Consider the following 23070-nt stretch of genomic DNA (forward strand, 5'->3'; position numbering starts at 1 on the left):
ATTTCATGTGGAAATAAGATGAAATTAAATAAACTAAACTAACTAAAAGTACACAATTAGAATTCTTTTATTAGCATTTACTAAGAAACAAGTCATAAGACAAACTTCTTGAATTTAAAAGCATGTCTAGAATATGCATTGCCAATTTTTATAATTGCTGTCTGCTTTACTTTGAAACTGGACCTCACATTTGCTACTTCCTTCATTTATTAAGTTCAGATCTCTTTTTTTTAGAAGTGGATCCAAGATAGATATGGCACACGAAGGAAAATGTGTAAGTATCACTGTTATGTCATTTAAAATTGAATTCTACATCTCATTCTGATGTGAAACATGTCTTTTTACACATTTTTTAAAAGAAAGTTTACATTGTATTTCAGATGCCAAGATTGCTTTTGTGTGTATATATAATATATATGTGTGTGTGTATATATATATATGTGTGTGTGTGTGTATGTGTGTGTGTGTGTGTACTGATCTGCTTCTGAGTGCAGTTCAAGGTGTTGGTTATTACCCTAACCCGTTATGACATCGGTTCAATGTATCTGCCAAACTGTCTTTTCCCAATGGGATTGGCTTGCCCCACTCATACTGGCAGAAGGGATTTACTGAGGATTCCCCTGCCAAGGAATTTTGGCTGTGGGATCCAGAAGTGTTTTTTTTCCCCGTCTGTTGCCCTTCGGAACATCTTATCAGAGAAGGTAGGATCTATCCCCTCTCTTTTAGCCCATAAAGACCTTAAAAGCTGTCTATGATAGCTGACATGAGGTCTGTTGGCTGGAGATGGTTGGTACGCTAACAAAAAAGGCATCTAACCTCTCCCCTCCATACCCTTATTTTTTAGTTTGTTTTACTTTTTGTAATTTTAATCCATTGTTACATTTATAATTATCGAATGTTTGTTTTGTCTGGATGTTAAGACTCTCAGAGTTGCCTGGACCATGAGATGGGCAGCAAATAAATTTGATAAATAAACAAATATACAAATAAATAAAATTATGGGATGAGAAGGGGCCCAGTATGAAGGAACAGGAAGGCAGATCTGGGCAGCTGTCCCCTGCAGATTGTTCAAAATAACCAAAGAGCATTTGTTAAAACTGTCTGGAACATCTTTGTAGGTTGACTGCAGTAAATATCCACAACCATCGAAGGGCACGGCTGCAGATTGCCCACAAGACCACATGCCAGTATGTGGTACTGATGGGAGGACCTATCCCCACATCTGTGTCTTGTGTGCTAGAATCAGGTAAGCCCAGTGTAAAACAAAACTCAACTAAAGAAACATGAGACAATGAGTGTTGTACATGTAAGTAGCTTGCCTTTCCAAATGCACGGTCCCATTATGTTGTACTTACGTCTCCTCCCTATTCTGAGCATAGCTCTTTATCTGTGTAAAGTTCAGGATCAGTTGCAGCATGCTTGGCCAGGCATTGGCTGCATCCAATTTTGAGAGGAAAAGGTGGTCTAGACTCCGAGCGGCACCAGTGGGCCAAGCGTAATCCTCATTTTCATTTCCCACCATGCCTGCTGCATCACCATATAGCATTAGGAGAAATTAAGAAATGGTTGAATTCAGCCCACAGCAACCACAATAGGGGCTACTTCTTTTCACTGGCCCTTTCATTCTACCATTGCTATCTTGCCTGTCCACTGCCACTCTTATTTCCTTTATATGGTGAGTGCTAGTGAGCAAATCCTTTTCCTTCTCTTCCTTTTTCCCTACTTGTATCGCCTTCTTCTTATGCCATATCCGTTATCGGACGTTGGCGATCATGTTGGTGATCCTGTTTTTATCAGCAGTCGCACGAAAAAGTGCTGCTGAGTTTTGTCCAAACCAGTCCCTTAGATTTTGAAGCCACGATGTTCTTCTTCTGCCTTCAATCTTTCCCTGGAGGATTAAATGGAGTATGCCGTATTTTTCTGGGTGTCGCATCACATGTCCGAAATATTCTAATTTTTGTTTTTTAATTGTTTTGATGATGTCCCTTGGCTTTCCCAGGCGGTTTATCACCTCCTCATTTTTGACCTACTTCTATAGCAGCAGTTATTGTGGTACATACAAATAACTGCTATGCCTGCCAGTCACATTTGGCTGCAACTCTATTGACTAATGGCATAGGTACCACAAATACCACAAATTGAGAGTAAATATCCACACAGGGCAGTGGAACAGTTGGCGGTCCAGGATCCTCACTGACTGATTCTCAGGTTTTTAACTTGCTGCTTACTTTTGGAATGTACTGGGAGAATGTACTGAAATGGCTAGTTAGTGCTTCATTTTTGTATAGCATGGGTACCATTGAATTATTATACATATTGTCTCCTATTCAAATGAAAGCATTTGGGAAATTCCTGGATTGTGGAATCCAAATTTAGCCCCAAAGGTCCAGTTCTAATGGTACAGTTCCAATTCCCAGTCCTGCCAAAGGCACAATAGCACTTTGCCAAAAGACTACTCAAATTTGACACTGATCCTGTTCAGAAAGCTTTTTGCAAATTTATGTAGCTGTATTTTTCATCATGAATATGTGATTAATGTGATTTAGCCTCTAAAATTCTGTCCTCAGCCTATTCAGATAGGGTGGAAATGGGGTACAACTGCTCAAAAAGGCCTAGATTTATAACTCTACCTACCCAGTGAATATGGTATCAAATACCAGCAATGCCACATTCAAATGGAAGTGATACAGTTCTTTGGAATGCATGCCCAATCTGGTCAGATTCTTGTCAAACCTGACAGTGCCTAAGTGCATCAAACTAAGTTAGTTTCTCAAATTAAGACTTAAGTGAACTAACCATGATGATCTGGATTTATGCAGCATATTAAACCAAATACCACATTATGAGTTAGGAAGCTAAATAAATGAGGCATATCACACATAGCCATTGGTTCAGGCATGGTTTACAGAAGTGGCTGAATTCTTGTATAAAAATAATCCATTTAAATTTATAATGGCTGGTTTCAAAATCAATTTTTTTAAAAAATTACAGTATGGCAAGATGCAAACACTGTAAGAAACCTGATCACCAGTTCACTATTTTATACACACACACACAATTTTATTTATATCAGTTCACTATATTTTTATATATATAGCATTTTCTTTATGGAATTTCCTCCCGAAATCTATGCGTTAAGCAACCAACCCAATCAGTATTTTACCATTAGATAATAACATTGTTTTTATAGAAAAACCCTTCCTTCCTTCCTTCCTCCTCCCTTCTCTCTTTCCACTTTGCTTATATCTTATTGTAAGCTTTTAATTAAGATGCCATTATTTTATGCTATGCTTTGAAGACCATATGGCCAAAGTGTAGGATAGAAATACTTTTAGTCTTCAAGCACTTTCTGTATATCATCTTAGCAATATAACCTTAGCAAGGTTAGCCAGTACAGTTCTAGCCTTTAGTCATTCACACAGATTACTTCTCTGCTATTACAGGACAACTGGCCGTAAAATTGGCATCCGTCATGAAGGAGAATGCTCCCAAAAGGTATCTCCAGTTTTTCTTATTGAATGAATCTGCAGTGAATCTCCCTAAGATAGGAAAATGCTTATTTTGTTTGGCAGAATACAGCTTTGATCGCAGATTTAAAGATGTACTCATATGCTGTTTCTAAATTTTTATCAGTATTGATCTGAGAGACAGCTAGTTTGGTGTAGTGGTTAAGGCACTAAGCTAGAAATTGGGAGAGAGGAGAACTAGAAACCTTAGACATGAAGATGACTTTGGGCCAGTCGCGCTGTCTCTCAGCCTTAGGAAGAAGACAAAGGCACTCCATTTCTGAAATCTTGTCAAGAAAGCTAGACAGGGCTTTTCAACCAGTGGTACGGGTACCACCTGTGGTACATTGGCACCTGGCAGGTGGTACGCGACCATCCTAGAAAAGTGGTAGCGGGGGAGGGGAAAAAGCTGAACTGGTGGCAGCACTGCACAAGCCTGAGCGAGAGATGGCTGTAGCTGCAGGGCTGTCAGGGCTCAGCGGAAGCGCCAGGATCAGTGCCGCTTTCCAGCTGATTGGTGCTTCTTCGGGACTGTCAGGGCTCAGTGGAAGTGCCAGGATCAGCGCCAGGCTCCATCTGGAGCTCAGCACTGATCCTGGTGCTTCTGCTGAGCCCTGAAGAAGCACCAATCAGCTGGAAAGCAGCACTGATCCTGGTGCTTCTGCTGAGCCCAGAAGAAGCGCCAATCAGCCGGAATGTTGCAGCATCTCCAGGGTCTTGTGATTTACATTCAGATGCTTGGCAACTGATTCATATTTATGATGGTCACAGTGTCCCAGGGTCATGTGAAGTGACCAAAACCTGCTGCAACCACCCAGCAGACAGGGGGGAATAAAAACCAAACACCCCCCACCCCACCCCCACTGCCAATCCTCAACAGAAATGCTCACAACAATGAAAACCTTGGACAGGAGGAAGAGCACCACCGGGTGGGCAGGCAGGTGTCTTGCTCGGCTGTGGCTTGGGGGGCACTTTTTTCAGTGCCATTGTAACTTCGAACAGTCACTAAGTGAACTGTTGTAAGTCGAGGACTACCTGTACTTTATCACTTTTTTTCCTTTTTTCTTTTTTGGTCATCAAGTTTTTGACACCTTGCTAGACGACTGGTGGTACTCGGATGTTGCCATATCCTAAAAGTGGTGCAATAGGTGAAAAGTTTGAAAAGCCCTGAGCTAGAGTATTTCAGGCAGTTGTGAAGAGTTAGACTAATTCAGAGGCCTGCATAAATAAATATTTTTTTAACCATGTTTGAGAAGTCATGTTGATATGAAAAATAAGGGAGGGGGCACGGATAAAAATTAATGGGATGTGGAGCTACTACATAATAGCTCTATTTCTATTGAGATGCTATTACTTTCAAGTATCAAGGAATGAAGCATAAATGCAAATGCATTTTTTAAAATTAAAATATTTGGTTTCTTGATAATGAGGATTTCTAATAGTTTTTTATTTTTCTTTCCTCCTTTTAGGAATAGGAGACTAAGTGCTAAGTTGAATGGGCCATGTTTAAAGAATGAAGAGGGTTTTGGAAACAAACTCTTGGTCCAGTTTCTATCTAATTGACAATAAAAAGCTGTTGACTTACAAATTCAAATATCTAGTATTTCTTATTTCTCTGAATAAAAAAAATAAAAACCTAAGTGATCAACTGATTTTTCATATTGACACAACTAACATAAATGTGTGCAGGATGAGGGTTAGCAACAAAATGTGAGTCTCTACGTGAATTCTGTCCTTTATGTACTAGTGTATTATGTTGTGAAGCAAATAATGGAGAAGCTTGCACTGTAATGTCATACATTTAAACATTTTGGCTTCATCAGTGTTAGGAACAGGCAGCTATGACAAAAACACATGGTCTGGAGACCTATCATTCAAATTGCCCCAGTGTCACATATTGGTAGTTCACAAATTGTGTTCTTGGCAGTTGGCCTTGTGTCAAATATGTATTATACGGGGGGGCCTTAACAATACTATTTTTCATTTATAACCTTCTCAGGTTTTCCTACATATTCCACGCACATAAACAAGCACTAGAAGGGAATAGACCGAAGAAAAAAATTGATAGGCTTTTAAAACTTCATGCTTAGATGCTTATCACTCAGGATTCAGAGTTCTCCCATGCCACTATCTGGGGATGTTGATATATATTATTAGGAGCAAATTGGAACACCTTGCCTTTTTTTCATGTCTTCCAGAATTACCAAACCACACATTTTTTAAAAAAAAGTGGTTCTACGATTCTAATTTAAACCAATTTAAAAAGGACAAAAATGTCAAAAGAAAATCATTATTCCTCATATCAAAAACTAACATTGGAGTCAGACAGACTTCAGGTTGTAATGTTTTATAGTATGGAAGCAAAATGGCCTATTTAAGCTTAGATAACAGTCTGACTTCAGACTATGCATATGAATAATGGAAACGTGTTATCAGTGAACAACGTAACTATACTGTTATGATCTGTATAGATTCAGCATGAAAATAAATGGTCTATTATACTTGGTCCCAAGTTGATCAGGGCTTTCGGTTAAAGTTGACTATCTTGAGGTAAATATACTATATTTTATTAATAACTCTGATTTCTGGGCACCTGACCAGTTTTCCCAACTTTCATTTCAGCTCATCAACCATAGCTGAAGAGTTTCACAAGTACAGGTAGTCCTCAACTTACAACAGTTCATTTAGTGATTGTTCGAAGTGACAACGGCAATCAAAAAAGTGACTTATGACCATTTCTCACACTTACGACCATTGCAGGATCTCTATGTTCACATGACCCAAATTTGGACACTTGGCAACTGACTCAGTCAGGATCCCAGGGTTATGTGATTGCTTTAAGTCAATGGGGAAGCCAGATTCACTTAGCAACAGTGTTACTAACTTAACTGACTTACAGTGATTCACTTAACAACTCTGACAAGAAAGGTCATAAAATGGAGCAAAATTCACTTAACAAATATCTCACTTAGCAACAGAAATTTGGGGCTCAATTGTGATTGTAAGTCGAGGACTACCTGTACATACAACAATGGGGTGAAAGACTTAATAGAGCATTAAAGAACACCAAAAACAGTCAACCAGCTATCAATATCCCTTCTACAAGGGAATTCATACCATTGCTTCTGGAAATCCTGAGAAAAAGCCAGGTCTTCATGGCCTTCCAAATATTTGCAGGGTTGCATCTGCTCTAATTTCCAGGATTACGTTGTTCAGAAAAAGTGTAGCAATACCCTGAGAAAGGAATTACACCCAGAACAATCCCTCCCTTCCAGCTCTTCTTAAGTGGGAAAATCACCTTGAAATAGTTGCTGCTAGATATCCAGATGTTGTCACTCAGGTTGAGATATATTAGGTTTTAAAAGTGACAACTGGCACCTTGAATTACCAAAAGCTTACTAACAACTAGTGCAGCTCTTGCAGTAGAGGTGTCATTTAGACAAATCAGGTTGTACTCCTAACTACTGAGCTTGGTCTCTTTGTACCTGTTGTAGCTTTCAAGTGGTCTTCAGGGACAACCCCATATAAAATGCATTGCAGTAAGTCCAACCTAGAGGTCACTAAGGCATAACTAACCATAACTGAGCAGGGCCACCCAATCCAGAACCAGATTGCCTTCTGAGACAGAAATGGCCTACACATGGCTTTGTGAATTAAAATACATTACTCGATGTTATAAGTTAGCAGATCATTCCTAAAATTACAGGGCAAAGAAGCAATGGCTGATGTTCTAGTCCTGAAATTCAGAGACAGTTCTATTAGCTGTCTTGGGTAAAAGAGCAGCAGTAAAGAGCAGCAATAAAGTATAATGCTCACTATTGGAGTAAGCAATTCCCCTTTTACCTCAGAGTTACTCCTGAATATATCTGAATAAAACTATTTGTTTAAAAAATCAGATGAAAGGCAGAGCAGGCAAGGGATACAATCTATTTTTAAATAATGTCATTTTATTGTTTATTGCAATTAAGAAATCAATGGAATACATGAGAATACTTTTTTGCATTTTTCATTAGCTTATAAGATAACCTTTACTGTCACTGTTTTCTGTGAACACACTGGTACACATTAAAAATGAAATTCTGATGCTCCCTCTCAAAATAAGCCAAAAGGTTGAAAATCCACTCAAACTAACAGCACTATCCAGGACGGAATGCTTTAACCAAGTTTCTGTTGCAATGATGACACAGCAGTTTCTTACTTGCTGGTTTGTTATTAACTCTAGCTTATGAAACTTATGAAGTGCTTCCATTGACCTGTGTTTGTTGCACCAGCATATTCTTGATTAGAACTGAGTTTACGGACTTTTTAACCACATGCAATCACACCAGATGTACCTTACTCTATAGCTTATAGAGGACAGCAGTAGCTAAAAGCTCAGATTTATCACCAAGATAACAGAATTCAGCAGGCACACCAGGATATGATTCTGGATAGATCAATCCATTTTCTAGTGCCTCAAGGACTATTCCTTTCACTTTGTATTTTTGCCCATTTACTGTGGACACAAAAGCTTCCATTTTTATGCAATCCAAGGCATTCTACAAAGACCACTTTTTTAAGGGAAATTGGGATAAATTTTATTTTCAATCACTACCTTCCCAAAGAAATTGATTTTTGCACACCATGGTGCCAATAATTAGAGCTGTGACCACTTTCTGGAAAGGGGATGGCTGTCATTTTAGGGTCCAGGGATTGCAAATCAAGGCCTCTTTTGGCAAATTGCACCTGTATATTGTCTTCTATAAATGTAACGGCATTCCTAGCCCACCACCGTCATTATGCCCCCCTCCCCAAAGGAGGAATTAATGGTCTTTAAACTTGGCTTCTCTCTTCTCCACAAAGGCATCCATCCCTTCTTTCCGGTCCTCCGTGGCAAAAGTGGAGTGGAACAGCCTCTTTTCCAGCCGGTTGCCCTCGGCTAAGCTGAGCTCGAAGGCGCCGTCGACCGCTTCCTTAGCCATCGCGACCACCAGCTTGGAGTGGCGGGCGATCTTCTCCCCGCAGCTGATGGCTTCGTCCAGCAACTTTTCCACCGGGCAGACTTTACTGACGAGGCCGGCCAGCTTGGCTTCGTGGGCCGAGATCCGCTCCCCGGTCAGGATCATCTCCATGGCCAGCGACTTGCCCACCGCCCGGGTCAGCCGCTGCGTCCCGCCGGCGCCGGGGATGGTGCCCAGCAGGATCTCCGGCTGCCCGAACTGCGCCTTCTCGCCCGCGTAGATGATGTCGCACATCATGGCCAGCTCGCAGCCGCCGCCCAGCGCGTAGCCGTTGACGGCGGCGATGACCGGCTTTCGGATGCTGGCCAGGCGGTTCCAGTGGCCCAGGAAGTTGGAGCCGTAGCACTCCTGGAAAGTCCGGTGCTGCATCTCCTTGATGTCCGCGCCAGCGGCGAAGGCTTTCTCGTTGCCCGTCAGCACGATGGCGCGCACGGCCGGGTCCTGCTCCAGCGCGTCCAGCGCCTGGCTCAGCTCCAGCATCAGCTCATCGCAAAGCGCGTTCAGGGCCTTCGGGCGGTTCAGCTGGATCACCGCCACCCTCTGCCCGGCTCCCTTCTTCTCCACCAGCAAGTGCTGGAAGTTCGCTGCTGCCGACGCGCCCAGAAAGCGACGGGGCGGCCGAGCGGCCACAGTGGCCGCGGCCAAAGACAGGCGGCGGAGGAGCAGCGCGGTGGCCATGCTGGCGAGAGCAGCAGGACGCGGGGTTCCAGTCCAAGAGGAAGTACTTCCGGTTCCCGAGCGATACCGTCCTCCATATGAGGGGAGAAGTTCACATTGCATTTGCCCCGCTTGCTCTTGTTTGGATGCTCTTGCGAAAACATCTTTGTTGTTGGATGAAAGACGTTATACTAAACCACCGTTCATCTCAATAAAAACAAAAAAAGGAAAAGCAAGCAAAACGCATAAACCTCTCTGTCCAATTCCCTCTGCAGGATTTTTTTTAAAAAATGTTCTGACAATTGTTTCCGGGCTTTAAAATCAAGCTATTTAAGCCGAAGCCCCCTACCGAGGTTTAAAGGCTCAAGAGAGTTAAACGCTATATTAACTTCTTCTGATGCAATGCTAACAGTTTCAAGTAAAAGCAAAAATGATTTAAGATGCAAAGAGCTGCAATATCTAATGAGGGGGGGGGGACTGCAATTCTCCTTTAAGACTTAGGAGGATCAACAAACACGTGAAAGCTGGGTTTGTCTTTGCTACAATTTTGTGACCAGGTTGAAACTAGTGCAGGGGTAGGCAACCTCGGCTCTTTTATGACTCGTGGACTTCAACTCCCAGAATTCCTGAGCCAGCTTGGCTGGCTCAGGAATTCTGGGAGTTGAAGTCCACGAGTCATAAAAGAGCCGAGGTTGCCTACCCCTGAAAATGAGAGGAGCCAGTTTAAAGAGCAAAGGCGGAAAGGGAATGAGAACCTCCCAGCGGCAGCTTTTATAAATCTCTTTCCCTCCACACCTACATCTGGTATAGCGTGCCGGAAGTGAGGGTTGTGGAGCCACTCGTCTTTCGTCTCTCTCTCTCTCTCTCTGTCTCTGGTCTCTTTTGGGGAGGAGGGACAAAGTTTACGGAAGTTGTGAGGGATGGACAGGAAGCGGAAGTGTTGTGAGGCAGTGGGGAGGAAGCGTCTCCTGGGCTAGCTCGGATTAAGAGTCTCAATGAGGAAAGGTAGGCGACCGGGGGAGAGGTTGGGAGTTGGTCGGCGCCGGTACTCCGGGGGGAGGCCAGTTGACGGTTCGGCAGTCAAGGCTGTTTCTGCCGTTGCTTTCGAAGAGCTCCTACAGGAGACCTGTTTTGGGGGGGTCAGCGCTGATTTCCGACCTTCCCCCTTTCCGGGCAGGATGGTGATACACCCCAGAGATGGCAGCCGAAGGGAGCAGCCCCTCCGAGGATGGATAACGCTCTTAAATGACCAGCCAGGCCCTTTGACCCGTGTCTTGTTGGCCTGAGCACCGCGGCCTACTTATTATCGGCCTTGAGGAGCTGCCTTCCTGATTTGTTTAGGCCAGGGGTAGGCAACCTTGGCTCTTTTATGACTCGTGGACTTCAACTCCCAGAATTCCTGAGCCAGCCGTGCTGGCTCAGGAATTCTGGGAGTTGAAGTCCACGAGTCATAAAAGAGCCAAGGTTGCCTACCCCTGGTTTAGGCTTACACAGCTGTGGTTGAAGGTGGGACTTCGTCTGGTTGTTGACTTCCAGACTTGACAAGCAACTCTTTTGTGTCTTCCCCACTCCTGGTGTCTTATTCTTGAGAACAGAGATGGGGGGGTGGAGTCAGCTTTATTATAGTTTCCGTTGTTGCCCCCCGGAACACCAAATGACACTCTTATTTTTATTTCTTCCAATTAAGCTTCACAGAATATTGGAGCTCTTCAAAGGCTTGGGATGACCCACAATACTGGGGCAGCCACAACAGAGGAATTATACTTAGCACATGTATGATACCAGTTTTATAGAATTAGTGATAATGATTTTTTTCCCCCTTTAATACAGTAAAGGATTCTCACAAAACAAGTATTCATAATTACATGTTACCAAAATTACAGTTACTGGCTTCACATAATAAACTGGAATCCATCTGAGCGTAATCGACTTTGTTGTGTGAATTCAGCCCAAATGAAGGGGGAACTAATTAATTTCTTGAATTATGAATTTAAAAAAAACACCTGTGGTATATTCTGTAGTATAATTGTTGATTCCTTTGAATAATGCATTTCTTTACTCCGTTGAGTCTTTGTTAGACTGTGCGGTTCAAACACATGCAACGTTTTGCATACTGATGAACTTGATATACTGTATTTAATTTTTAAATTATAGGCTACTTCATGAAAGGCATGGCATGTTATCTGAATTGCATAGTGTACAGTTGTGGGAAGATTGTAAATTGGGAGACTTGTGGGAAATTATATATAGAAAGTTTAATTGGTGACAATTGTTACATAAAGTAGCCACTCGCATTTCTAAAACAATTTTATGGATGTTGACTTAATTATCCTTTGCTAAATTCAGTGAGATTTATTTCTAAGACAGCAGAAGAGTTGGTATATAACTTATAAGAACAAATATATTTTGAAATTTGCTATTCAGTTTTAATCTTTCATTACTTATGTTAGCTATTCTCTCTGAACTCTCTGGAATAAATTGTGATTATGACTAAATACGAATGCATGGTATTATTTGTTAAGAACTCAAAGGACTAAGCTAATAAAAATGTTTCCTTTGGTTTTGAATAAATAGAAAGCTAATTGTAATTCTTCACTAACTCTAATGATTTTTCACACGAGATGTGACTTGGGTTTCATTTACAAGCTGGTTTGTCCTAATCAGAAAGTGTCTTCCATTCTTATATCCAAATGGAAGATACTGTGCCTAGTGGAGAGTATAACACATCTTTCCAGAAGGCTGCTTTTATTTTTTGCATTGTGTTTACGCTTTGTGCAGATATAAGTCTTACATAGACTTTATATATGTTAATCTGAGTTGCCATTCAAATTGTTCACTTATTTTAATTTTCTCTTTCAGTTTTACTGTTCTTAGAAGTGGAGTACCCTATAATCTGCAAGTACAATAAAAATGGGGCCTAGACGGAAAAATGTGAAAGTGTATTCCACAAACCGGGAAAGCCCTGTATGCATTAAAGCTGCTGAGCTGAAAGACTACATGAACCAGCTTTCACATGAAGTGCTTTGCCATATCTTTAGGTAAGAAAATAGATTTTGTTTTGGTTTTAATATCTCCTATCATTCATTTTAATGGACAGTGATAACAAGCATCTGCCTAATGTTGACATTTAACTGCTTCCATTTAGAGCAGGCATGTCAAAACCGCGACGTCATGTGACGTCGTGTGATGTATCGCAACTTTTCCCCCATTGCCTGCAATGGGGTGGGCGTGGTTTCAGTGTGATGCATCCGGCCCGTGGGCCGGCAGTTTGACATGCCTAATTTAGAGGTTTGGGTAACATGCATGCCAATACGTCAATTATTAATTTGTGAAACACTTTGTGTGGCAGAAAAAAAAGTATAATCATTCACACATTGCCTAGTGCCACTTGTTTAGGAGCACGTAACCATGCTCACCATATCCAAAGGCCCTCTGAAAAAGCCAGGTTTTAACTGCTTTCCAAAAATAGAGCCTGACCTTATCTTTGGGGTTGTGCTGTTCCAGACAAGGAGGCCTTTTGAATTGTATTAAAAGTTTCATTTTATTTTTTTTAAAAAAGACTCAGATTAACTCTTTTGGTGTAGTAATGATTTAACATTGCTGAATATCATTGGCCTATGAAATAAAAAAAATTGCACTACAGAGAGAAGGGTTCTTTTCTCTTTACTTTGGATGACTATAAGATACAGGACTCATTTATCAAATGTCCTCTATAGTAACTTACATTATTGTTTTTTCATTCCTGAGAAATATGTGCCTTGGTTCCCAGCTATTCTAAAAATTCAGTCTGTAAATTTTGAAGTCCTGGTGCCATGATTGAATGGCAATTGTTACACATGTGATGCTTTGTCTTTTTAAAATTTTAGCATGTGATTCTCCTAAAGGAACAATTGTTACTAGATGATTGAAAAAGAATAAGTAAATTGTTAGTAGATGTTCTTTAGTATACAAATTGCTCTTTAGTATAATAGTACAGGAAAGAAACCATCCAACAATTAATCCCATTTTATTCCCTTCTTGAAGGTATCTTCCCCTCCAGGATATCATGTGCATGGAATGCCTCTCCCGGAAGTTAAAGGAAGCTGTCATCTTGTACCTAAGAGTAGTTAAAGTTGTGGATCTCTGCGCAGGTCGCTGGTGGGAGTACATGCCCACTGGTAAGTGGTGCTGTGAATCATGACAACTTTGATTGCATTTTCTGCTTAGCTATAGCATTTAAAATAACAGAGAATTTCCACAAATGTTATGTGTATATAGGAAAGCTTCCCAGAATAATAAAGAGATGGCAGGAGCTCTTAGTAATATGCACATATTTTAAGAGAAAGTAACTTTTGATTAGGCAGTCAGCTAGGCAGAAGTAATAGAATAGGGATCTTCTGAGTCAATTTAATCTTTATCCTAAATCACTGGGGATTTATTCTAGATTGCTATGGAAAGTGTCTGAAATTGCCTAATATTTTGCAGGTTCTAAATGGTCAGCAAAACTTGGGAGAAGTTACAGATTCAGAAAGGGCAAGTTTAGTACTTCCCTTTAAAACAGGGAATAAGGAAGTCTTGTAAAATAATGCCCAATGGCTTTTCTTCCTTTTGAAGGAAAATTTAAAATTGGGAGTACATGAATAATAACATAATGTATTCAAGTGCAAATTAAACCTCATCACACACAAACAAAATCCAAGATCTGTGATAAAAAAAACTAGTCAAACTAGTCATCATGATCAATTATAACATAGATCTATGACACCACTTAACAAATTATACTTTGGGGAATTAAATAGTTATTTGATTAAATATATAACCCCGTCCGTTTTTAACTATTATTTCAATTATGTTTTACCTTCTTGCATATAGTTCAGTTTTTCCTCAGTAGTAATACCATCTTTCTGCAGTGTTGTCTTTGAATTCTAAAATTACAAAAGAATATGCCAAAATAGAAATGGTGGTGTGTATATACAGTATATGATAAAATAAAGACAAGTTACTTGCCTTTGTGCATCTAGATAACCAATTTTTAATAAAAAGTACAATATGGATTGTTTGTACAGGATTCACAGATTCCAGCTTCCTAACCTTGCTGAAGAAAATGCCAGACATTGAGCAGCTGTATGGCCTTCATCCCAGGCACCTTGACAGACGTAGGGTTCGGGGTTATGAAGCCTTCAGCATTCCTGGGGTGCTAGAAGCTTTGCAGGCTTGCCCAAATCTCTTGGTATGTGTTCAAAACATAAATTTGTAATTTCACTTGACAGCTGTCATTCTGGATAAGAATTAAGGGGACAAAATTAGAAAATGTTGGAGACAGTTTGGAAGGACAGATGGCTTTGTATTTTATGGATCAAATTCAATTCCATGCCCTTGAATCTGGGTTTCATTATCACATCTGAAACAACTGTAATTAAAAAACTCACATGGAGTTTTCTGTTTTAATTAAATCTGGAAGTTTGCCCTGAAAGCCCAATCTGTTATTATAAGTGAATGGTCTATGAATGAAACATAGCATAGAAAGAACAGTGTATTACATAAAATCACATGATATATATATACACTAATTATGTTTTGCTTTGTATATAGTTTATTTGCAGAGTGAGGAAAAATAATTTAGGGATGGAGTTGCAAAAATTGGCAAGTTTAGTGTTGTAACTAGCTATGATGTATCAACATATGGTTTATCAAAATAGTCCTGAGGATACAGCTTTATATAACAGTCTGAAGAGTTGTTTTATGGATACTTAAATGTTGATAATTTTATTGGTTGCTATGCTATGGTTTCTTAGAAAGGCAAGGTATAAATCTTAGCAAGGAGATTTAGATCTGCTATTTTTAATGCATATATGATATGCAACTAAGGTACAATTAATAATTGTCAGTGAAGTTGGCTTAATATTAATGCAGAATTGTATGTAAGTTGGCAACAATGTTCAGGTAATATTAATATAAATAAGAAAAATATTGTTTTTGCTATGATGATGCTTGACTCTTTATTCTGGATTTTTTTCCCCCATACTACTTAGGGTGTTGAGACTTCCCATTTGGAACTAGTAGAAGCCATTTGGACATACATGCCCCAAGTTCACATCCTAGGGAAGTTTCGTAATCGTAATGGTGCCTTCCCAATTCCACCTGAAAATAAATTGAAAATACCAATAGGAGCTAAAATTCAAACTTTGCACTTAGTAGGTAAGAATTATGCATTTGTGATATTAAAGCAGCTAAGCATTTTGAAAAGCTATGAAATCACAACATATTGCGAATAGATTTGCTATTTTTTGCAATAGTAGGATAGTTGCTATTTATATCAGTAGATGAAAACAAATAGATTCTTTCAACACTGTAAAATACATGCTCACTATCAACACTGTATTACTGGATTAATACTACAGGTAGTCCACAACTTACAATAGTTCAGCGGTGGCGAACCCTGTGGCACGCATGCCAGAGGCGGCACTCAGAGCCCTCTCTGTGGGCATGCGCACCACGGCCACTAGCAGCTCACGCAGGTCCATTAGGCTTCCGCTGCCCGGAGCAGCAGGCCCACCCAGCACAAAGCAGGCAAAATGGCCGGCTAGCAAGCTTGAGTAGAGATGTTAGAGTATCGAGGTGGCCACGCCTACTTGGCCACACCCACCCAGTCTGCTGTGATCACTCTGGCCACGCCCACCCAGTGGGCCACACACCCCACCCTCCCTGAGGAAAGCACAAGGCTGATGCAGCCTGGCACTTTGCAATAAATAAGTGGTTTTAGGTTGCGGTTTGGGCACTTGGTCTCTAAAAGGTTCGCTATCACTGCAATAGTTCATTTAACAACAGTTCAAAATCTATGATGACCTTGGAAAAAATCACTTAATGACCCTGGTAAAAATGGTCATAAAACTGGATCTGGTGAAATGCTGACTCATTTAATGACTGAGGTTCCGTTCCCAGTTGTCCTAAGTTGAGAACTACCTGTAGTCTGACACATCAAACCATTTACATTTGCAGTATTTCTCTGTGAAATGCCTGGTTTTGACTACAACTTGCTGCTCTGTGTATTTTTTTTAGGAGTTAATGTCCCTGACATTCCTTGTATTCCAATGCTGAGGCATCTGTACCTGAAGTGGGTGAGACTCACCAAACCACAACCTTTTAAGGATTTCCTTTGCATCAGCTTACGCACTTTTGTCATGAGAAATTGTGCAGGTAAAGAGCAATCTTGCTGCTTCAAACATTATCTAGGTTAAAATGTGTTACAGTACAATTTCCTAAACATTTCAAGCATTTGGAAAGATGTGGGATTATTGTCCAGATAGTAGTAATGTAATGTCAATGTCAGTCTGTGCTCCAAATCTGATTAATACCGATTCAGTTGTTAAAATTGCTGTTCCTTGTTCACAGTTTGAAAATTGAACTATTTTTTTTTCTGATAAGTTATCTTAGCTGCCTTCTCCTGCAGGACACAAGATTTAATTATGTCATGTGGAGGTAAACAGGGAAATTGTATCCCGTATATCGGGAATAATCTGCCATGACTTTGCAGAATTACAAGAATGTAGAGATGTAGACAAAATATCTTTATATCTATGCATTTTCTTCATAGAAAGTAACAGTTTTGTCACATGAATGAAAATGCTTGAAATGTTATTAAAACAAAGTACATGCTAACATTTCTATGCTTTTATTCTATGCCTGCATGTGAATTTCGTTTTTTCTTTCTTCTGTAGGACCCACAAACTCATTGAAGTATGTTCCCCTGGTCACTGGCTTAGCTTCTGCTCGAAACTTAGAACATCTAGAATTGGTTCGAGTTCCTTTTCTTGGAGGTCTCATTCAGCATGTTGTAGAAGACAGCTGGAGATCTGGTATGGAAATTCTCTGGAATTAAGGACAATTCTTACTTTTCCATTATTTCTTCATCTTCTCCTTTATAGAAATGAATATTGCTAATATGTTCAGAGATAAGAGTTGCTTTTAATATAAAAAAAGATACTAGGTACATCTGAATATACAGAATTCTTATATTTGAAATTTAAGAAGTTAATACTTCCCCTTAAGGGGTAAAATATTCTCTTGGTGAACATATATGTGTGTGGAGTTCAAATTTTGCTTCCGTTCCTGAACTTGCTAATTGATGAAATAGAGAAAGTTCACTAACAATAAAGCAACATGTTTATGTTGTTGAATAGTGTAGCTGTGGGGACTGAGGAGGCTATGGGAGATCAGTAGAAATAAGTCCCCCCCCAATAAAAAGGTTTTCTAAGTGTGCGTGTTCTTTATTCTCCTTAGTCTAGGGCAGGGGTAGGCAACCTTGGCTCTTTTATGACTCGTGGACTTCAACTCCCAGAATTCCTGAGCCAGCCATGTTGAGGGGAAAGGGAGAGATTTCCAAGCTGAGCCATGCTGGCTCAGGAATTCTGGGAGTTGAAGTCCACGAGTCATAAAAGAGCCAAGGTTGCCTACCCCTGGTCTAGGGGTATGATACCACTTTGGACTAACCCCATGATCCTGGAGTATGAATCAAAATGTTAAATTTGGTTAATATATTAGAAAAAAAGTTTCAGACTGGTATGCAGAGATTGCAGTGAAGGATGTGTGCTGTGATTGTTTGACATACTGGGGGATTCTTATCTGTTAAGTAATAGTAGTCATACACTATGCTGAAATAGAAATAAAAAAAAGTTTGGGGTTTCAATTTTGCTGCCAACCTTCTACGATTATGGTTCCTAAAACACAATGGAAATTACTTTCTTGTTTATTTTTTTTTTGGATTTTCAGGGGGCTTCAGAAATTTGCACACTATAGTTCTAGGAGCTTGTAAGAATGCTTTGGAAGTTGATCTTGGCTACCTCATCATAACTGCTGCACGAAGGTAATTGTCTGTCAGCGGTCTTTTGAATCTATCTGTCAATAAATTACCATTATCCAATCTGGGTTGGTCACTGGGACCAGAGGTTTAATCTTCTGAGCTCTTGGAACTCTTGCCGGAGTCCATCCTCAGTGAACCTCTCTGCCAGAATGTGTGATTTGGGCTATTCTGTCCATAGTATTTATGAGGTGCCTAGTTCTGTGTGGCTTTTTAGTTGTTGATTGGGATGTTGATGGCCGGCTATTAAGTCATCGGCTGTTGTTTCCTTGTGCTGCCAGGTCCTGGCTCTTAAGTACCTGATAGGCTGTAGTAAATCAGCCCTCCTGTTGATTGACAAGAGGTTGTTTCCCAGGCTTCAATCATTACCATAATTACCATTCTGTTTACCATGACCATTTACTAATTACCATTCATGCAGTTTTGTTTATTCTTTCTTAAATGCTGTGTGTTGCTTTTTTTTTGCCATGGCTTGCTTTTTATTTACTTCATTCATGTAATAAATATCATAATAGATGTTATCAACAAATAACATTGAGGTAATAAAAGTGTTCTGCTGTTGCTTTGCTTTGAACAAGGGTTCTAATATCAATGGCCTCAGGTTAACATTTACTCCTACTTTGGTTTTCATTTTTTTTCAGATTGCATGAAGTACGAATTCAGCCTTCCTTAACCAAAGATGGAGTATTCTCTGCACTAAAAATGGCAGAATTGGAATTTCCCCAGTTTGAAACACTACATCTTGGATATGTTGATGAGTTTTTGTTACAGTGTATGAAACCCTTCAATCTTTCTGTTGGTTAACTATCAGCAGCTAGGGTAGATCTGGATTTTATTATTTGCCTAAAAGGAGTACAAATGTTAAGATACATTCTTGTGTAATCTAGAGGCAACCCTAAAGACTTGGTTGCTCATCAAATGTGCTTGGGACTTAGAGAAGGAACCTTGATTATAGTAGTATGCATGCGTGGCCTGGACCGCATTTCATTTCTTGAGATTAGCTGTGAAAACTCTACATCAGGGGTGTCAAACTCGCATGGTCACATGATGTGTCGCGACATAGCACGACTTTTTTTCCATTGCTGGCAATGGGGTGGATGTGGTCTCGCCATGACACGTGTGGCCCGCGGGCTGGCAGTTTGACACCTCTGCTCTACATCATTGGGAATTTCTCGGGGGGAATTAAACCTTGGTCTGATGAGACCATAGAATGAGATAATGTACATAGGTCTTGTTACAAAAAAATATTGGAATTTCTCATTTCCCGAAGAAGGATTAATCAAGCATGTGCAGAGGAAATAACCAAAGTGGGTCTTTTTAGCAATAACCTATGGTAAAGCAGGCCTGCACAATTTGCAAAGGACCAAGGACCAGATTGATACTTTAAAAATAATCATGGGTCACGAAGGAATAGCTGGCAGGCCAGTTAGCTCTTTGGCAGCTAACAGCACGTTGGCAGCAGCAAAGCTGACAGTGTCTATGAAACCTAGAGGCATTAATGTGTCTTTTGAGATGGACATGGATGTGAAAACTAGCTGGCACCTGAAGGTCCTTCCTACAGGCAGTAACATTTGGTGGCAGTCAGCTGGTTATTTTTCAAAAATGTGTGGCCTGTAGGCTATACATTGTGCAGGCCTCTGGTAGAGTTTTACACCTAGCTTTATTCCTGTGTGTATGCCAGGAGAGTAAGGAAATAACAAATTTGCTAAAGATTTTTTTTCCACATAAACTTCATATCTGTAGCTGCAATGGGATATTGGTGTTTCATCTTACTGATTTTATATATCTCAACTTTGCAGCCCATTGTTCTGTCATATCCTTTAACACTAACAGAATAATTATGCCAAACTTGATTGTTGTTGAGTTTCTTGTAAAAGAGAGAAAAAAGTGGGGGCTAGGTAGAATTTAACCTTAGCACAGTTTGCTAAGTTAGCTTTTACAGATCAGTCCGTAAATTGGTGACTATTAGAAAACATGTTTTTCCTTTGTTTTGCTACTCTTGTTTTCTAAGACCGAGAGGTGAATAGTTAATATAGCTGTGGCCAGTATTCAGACTGCATAGCTGCATAGCAAAGTCGTGGGGAAAAAAAGGTTCTATTTTTTCCTCCCTCTGTGTCCAGGTAAAATGATCAATGCAGATCTGGTGAAGTATGGATTAGCCGATGTGGTTGAAAATCCAGGCATTATCACAGACATAGGAATGAAAGCAGTAAACGAAGTCTTCTCTTCAATTAAATATCTTGTCATATACAATTGCCCTCATTTACATAATCCAAGTAGCTGGATCACAGGTATTGTACTCACATCTGGTAAAGTCCCTCAATAAATTGCATATCCTCTCCTTAAATAAATGGATTATCTTTGGGAATTGTTTTTGTTGTATATAGGATATGCAGCCTATATGACTGATCTAAGAATGCAATTTCATCATGCAGCCTATATGACTGATCTAAGAATGCAATTTCATTTCAATTATAGACTGCTGAAAAGAAGTATTACTGTCTGTTTTTTACTGAGTGATGAATACTATTCGAACATTAACATTGTTATTCTATATTTCTTGTTCTTTTTTTGTAAAAACCTTTTATAATACAAACAACAAAAATGGAACAATGCAATATGATAAGTTAAAAATTAAAACCATAAAATTACAACTATTAGTTTAAGAGCAAATTAATCATATTTTTCCAGTGGAACCTTGGTCCCTAATGGTTGTAATGAATACTCACATAATGATTATTTTTAGGAGGACTAGGGCATTGCCACTTTATATTGAATATATATATTGTAAAATACATAACCGAACAATTTAAAAATGTCAAAGTAGTTCCACACAAGTCCTCATAATGGTTTCCTCTTCTACACTAAATTATCTTCAGCTGACTGTAGCCCTATTGTAATCATAAGAAAGGGATTTTCCATAGAATATAAAGACCAAGTAAGCCTAGATGTAAGTATTGAAAGAGGCAGCTCTTCAAATAACTTGGTTTTGATTATTTAGGGGATTATAAACTAATAGTATATTGAATATAGCTTAACTGGTATTCAATGCATATGTAAACCATGGGGAGCGTTATTGAGTGCTTTATTCCTAAATACTAGTTGTAGTTTTCAAAGCACTCGAGAGTAGCCTCATATAAAATGTGTTTTAATAAAATATGTCAAATCATTTTATAAAAGTCTATATAAAGCTACCTGCACCATGAACCCCTGATTACAAAGTTAGGAAGGTGTTAAATGCATTCCTTGAACATTAAATGGATACCCACTCATGATTCAATGAGTAATATCTACTCAATTCTTGAACAGAGAAAACTTCTATTCATGAAATGAAAGCTGTGCTAATGGAAGGAATTATTTCATTAAAACCTATAGGTTTTAATCTCGTCAGTCAAAAAAAAGAATCTTAATTTTTCAATGCTCCAACTTTAGGCTTCTGAAATAATTATTAATTTCCAAGGTACTTCTTTGTTATTTTTCTGTGTTTCACCTGTACTGTAACAAAGGCAATGTATTTTAAGTTTGAGAGGGGGGGGGTTTAGTCTTAATAGTATTTATTATTCTGCTTAACTAGCCACCTGTGAAAATGGAAGCTTTCAGCAAAATAGATTCATTAGAATAACTGTGAATCCACTTTTGGAATGGTAGAAGTGAAGAAGGAAACCCAAATTGATTTGGTTAAAGAAGAGTAATTATTCAAACTTGGAAAGTGCATTTAGGAAAATACATTGTGATAAACCTATTTGTTTTTTCTGTAGATCATTCAAGATGGACTCGGCTTTTTGATCTCACCCTGGTGAGATGCCATGCAATAAAACTAGACTCTTTTAGCCAGTTTATTGAATTACTACCAAGCCTGGAGTTTATCTCTCTGGACCAGATGTTTCGGGAACCACCCAAGGTGAGCATAAAAAAAAACGATGAGTCTGAAGTGTGCACCAAATCCCACTATATTAAGCTGCTACTGAGTGCTTTTAAATAAATAAAATTTCATTTGGTTAGCGTATGGAATTAAAATCCTATGCAGGCAATCACCTGCTCACACAAAGGGTAAGTCTGAGTTGAAAGCATGAGCATTCCATAAGCTTCATTGTTCATTTTCCTGTGTTTTCCCATGTCCTGTTTTTTGGTAGTTTTTCATGCAATAGAAGTGTGGCAATTTGAAAGAAAATGTTCAAAGCAGCAAGGATGGTCGGAATCTGGGAAAAGGACTTGTGTGCACTCCACATCTCAAGTCAGATTAATTCTGCATAATGATAAGACATAAGTGTTGAAAACTAGCTCAGTATTGCAAGTTACAATAGAAGGATCAAGCAAGAAAGAGGCTGATTATAAAAATACAGGTAATCCTTGAGGTACGACAGATCATTTAATGACTGCTCAAAGTGACATCAAACCCTCCAAAATAGTGGTTCTCAACCTTTTTAATGCCGCGACCCAACCGGTCGTAAGTCGAGGACTAAACCGGTCGTAAGTCGAGGACTAAACCGATCGTAAGTCGAGGACTACCCAACCGGTCGTAAGTTGAAGACTTTCCCTGCCCGGGAGCGCCGCGCACGCGTGGTTCCGCCCCCTGCGCCACCCGAGGCATAGCTGGCAAGCGGCAGAGACAGAGCAGGCCGACCACCAGCTGGCCCAGCCCAAGGGAGGTAAGGCACCCGCCGGAAAAGGGGGAAAAATGGTAGACAGAAAAAATGGCAGACAGCCTTGCTTGGCGACCCCCATGAAATGGTCGATCGACCCCAAATGGGGTCCCGACCCACAGGTTGAGAACCACTGCTCCAAAAGCTATATATGACCCTGTTTCAAAGTTAAGAATTCTACAGAATGAAGAATGACCAGGTGGGTTCTGTAGAATTCTTAACTTTGCAGAGATGCCGCAGCACCCCCATTTATCTATTTTCCCTCCGACACACAAACATCCTGCCCTGCCAGGTCCCCCCAGGCATTTGGCCCATCAGATTCCAAGCGGTCCTCTTCAAGGGTCCTCAGAATCCCTTCCTTACCTTCTGCAAAAGATCTGCAAAACTCAGGAGGCTGGGAAGGAGCAGGCCACGTGTTGTGGAACCTG

At 39.9% G+C, this 23070-nt stretch overlaps 3 protein-coding genes across 3 annotated transcripts in view; 2 read left to right on the forward strand and 1 right to left on the reverse strand.

Annotated features, from left to right (window-relative positions):
* Positions 1–5100, forward strand: part of LOC107288286 (serine protease inhibitor Kazal-type 12) — a gene marked incomplete in the record, with an annotated part of 8680 nt that extends 3580 nt beyond the window's left edge. Inside the window, 4 exon segments of the mRNA XM_029284317.1 lie at positions 235–274; positions 1119–1246; positions 3444–3495; positions 4976–5100. Of these exon segments, the coding sequence (XP_029140150.1) occupies positions 235–274; positions 1119–1246; positions 3444–3495; positions 4976–4981 (226 nt within the window).
* A 3192-nt stretch (positions 5101–8292) lies between these two features.
* Positions 8293–9184, reverse strand: ECHS1 (enoyl-CoA hydratase, short chain 1). Its single transcript, XM_015816885.1, has one exon. The coding sequence runs from the start codon at positions 9182–9184 to the stop codon at positions 8309–8311; it is 876 nt and encodes a 291-aa protein (XP_015672371.1). The 3' UTR covers positions 8293–8308.
* A 918-nt stretch (positions 9185–10102) lies between these two features.
* FBXO38 (F-box protein 38) overlaps positions 10103–23070 on the forward strand; it is a 32981-nt gene continuing 20013 nt past the window's right edge. The window contains exons 1-11 of the mRNA XM_015816879.1: positions 10103–10168; positions 12023–12201; positions 13187–13320; positions 14209–14372; positions 15175–15340; positions 16202–16339; positions 16861–16998; positions 17912–18005; positions 18641–18771; positions 20120–20290; positions 21758–21900. Of these exons, the coding sequence (XP_015672365.1) occupies positions 12074–12201; positions 13187–13320; positions 14209–14372; positions 15175–15340; positions 16202–16339; positions 16861–16998; positions 17912–18005; positions 18641–18771; positions 20120–20290; positions 21758–21900 (1407 nt within the window). The 5' untranslated portion in view covers positions 10103–10168; positions 12023–12073. The remainder of the gene's footprint in view (positions 10169–12022; positions 12202–13186; positions 13321–14208; positions 14373–15174; positions 15341–16201; positions 16340–16860; positions 16999–17911; positions 18006–18640; positions 18772–20119; positions 20291–21757; positions 21901–23070) is intronic.

The sequence above is a fragment of the Protobothrops mucrosquamatus genome, unplaced genomic scaffold (genome assembly GCF_001527695.2).
Source record: "Protobothrops mucrosquamatus isolate PMUCROS unplaced genomic scaffold, P.Mucros_1.0 scaffold517, whole genome shotgun sequence".
In the NCBI taxonomy this organism is placed as follows: domain Eukaryota; kingdom Metazoa; phylum Chordata; class Lepidosauria; order Squamata; family Viperidae; genus Protobothrops; species Protobothrops mucrosquamatus.

Bases quoted from the DNA above. Each gene is read 5' to 3' on its own strand.
- ECHS1 (XM_015816885.1), bottom strand. From the start codon at position 9,184: ATGGCCACCGCGCTGCTCCTCCGCCGCCTGTCTTTGGCCGCGGCCACT.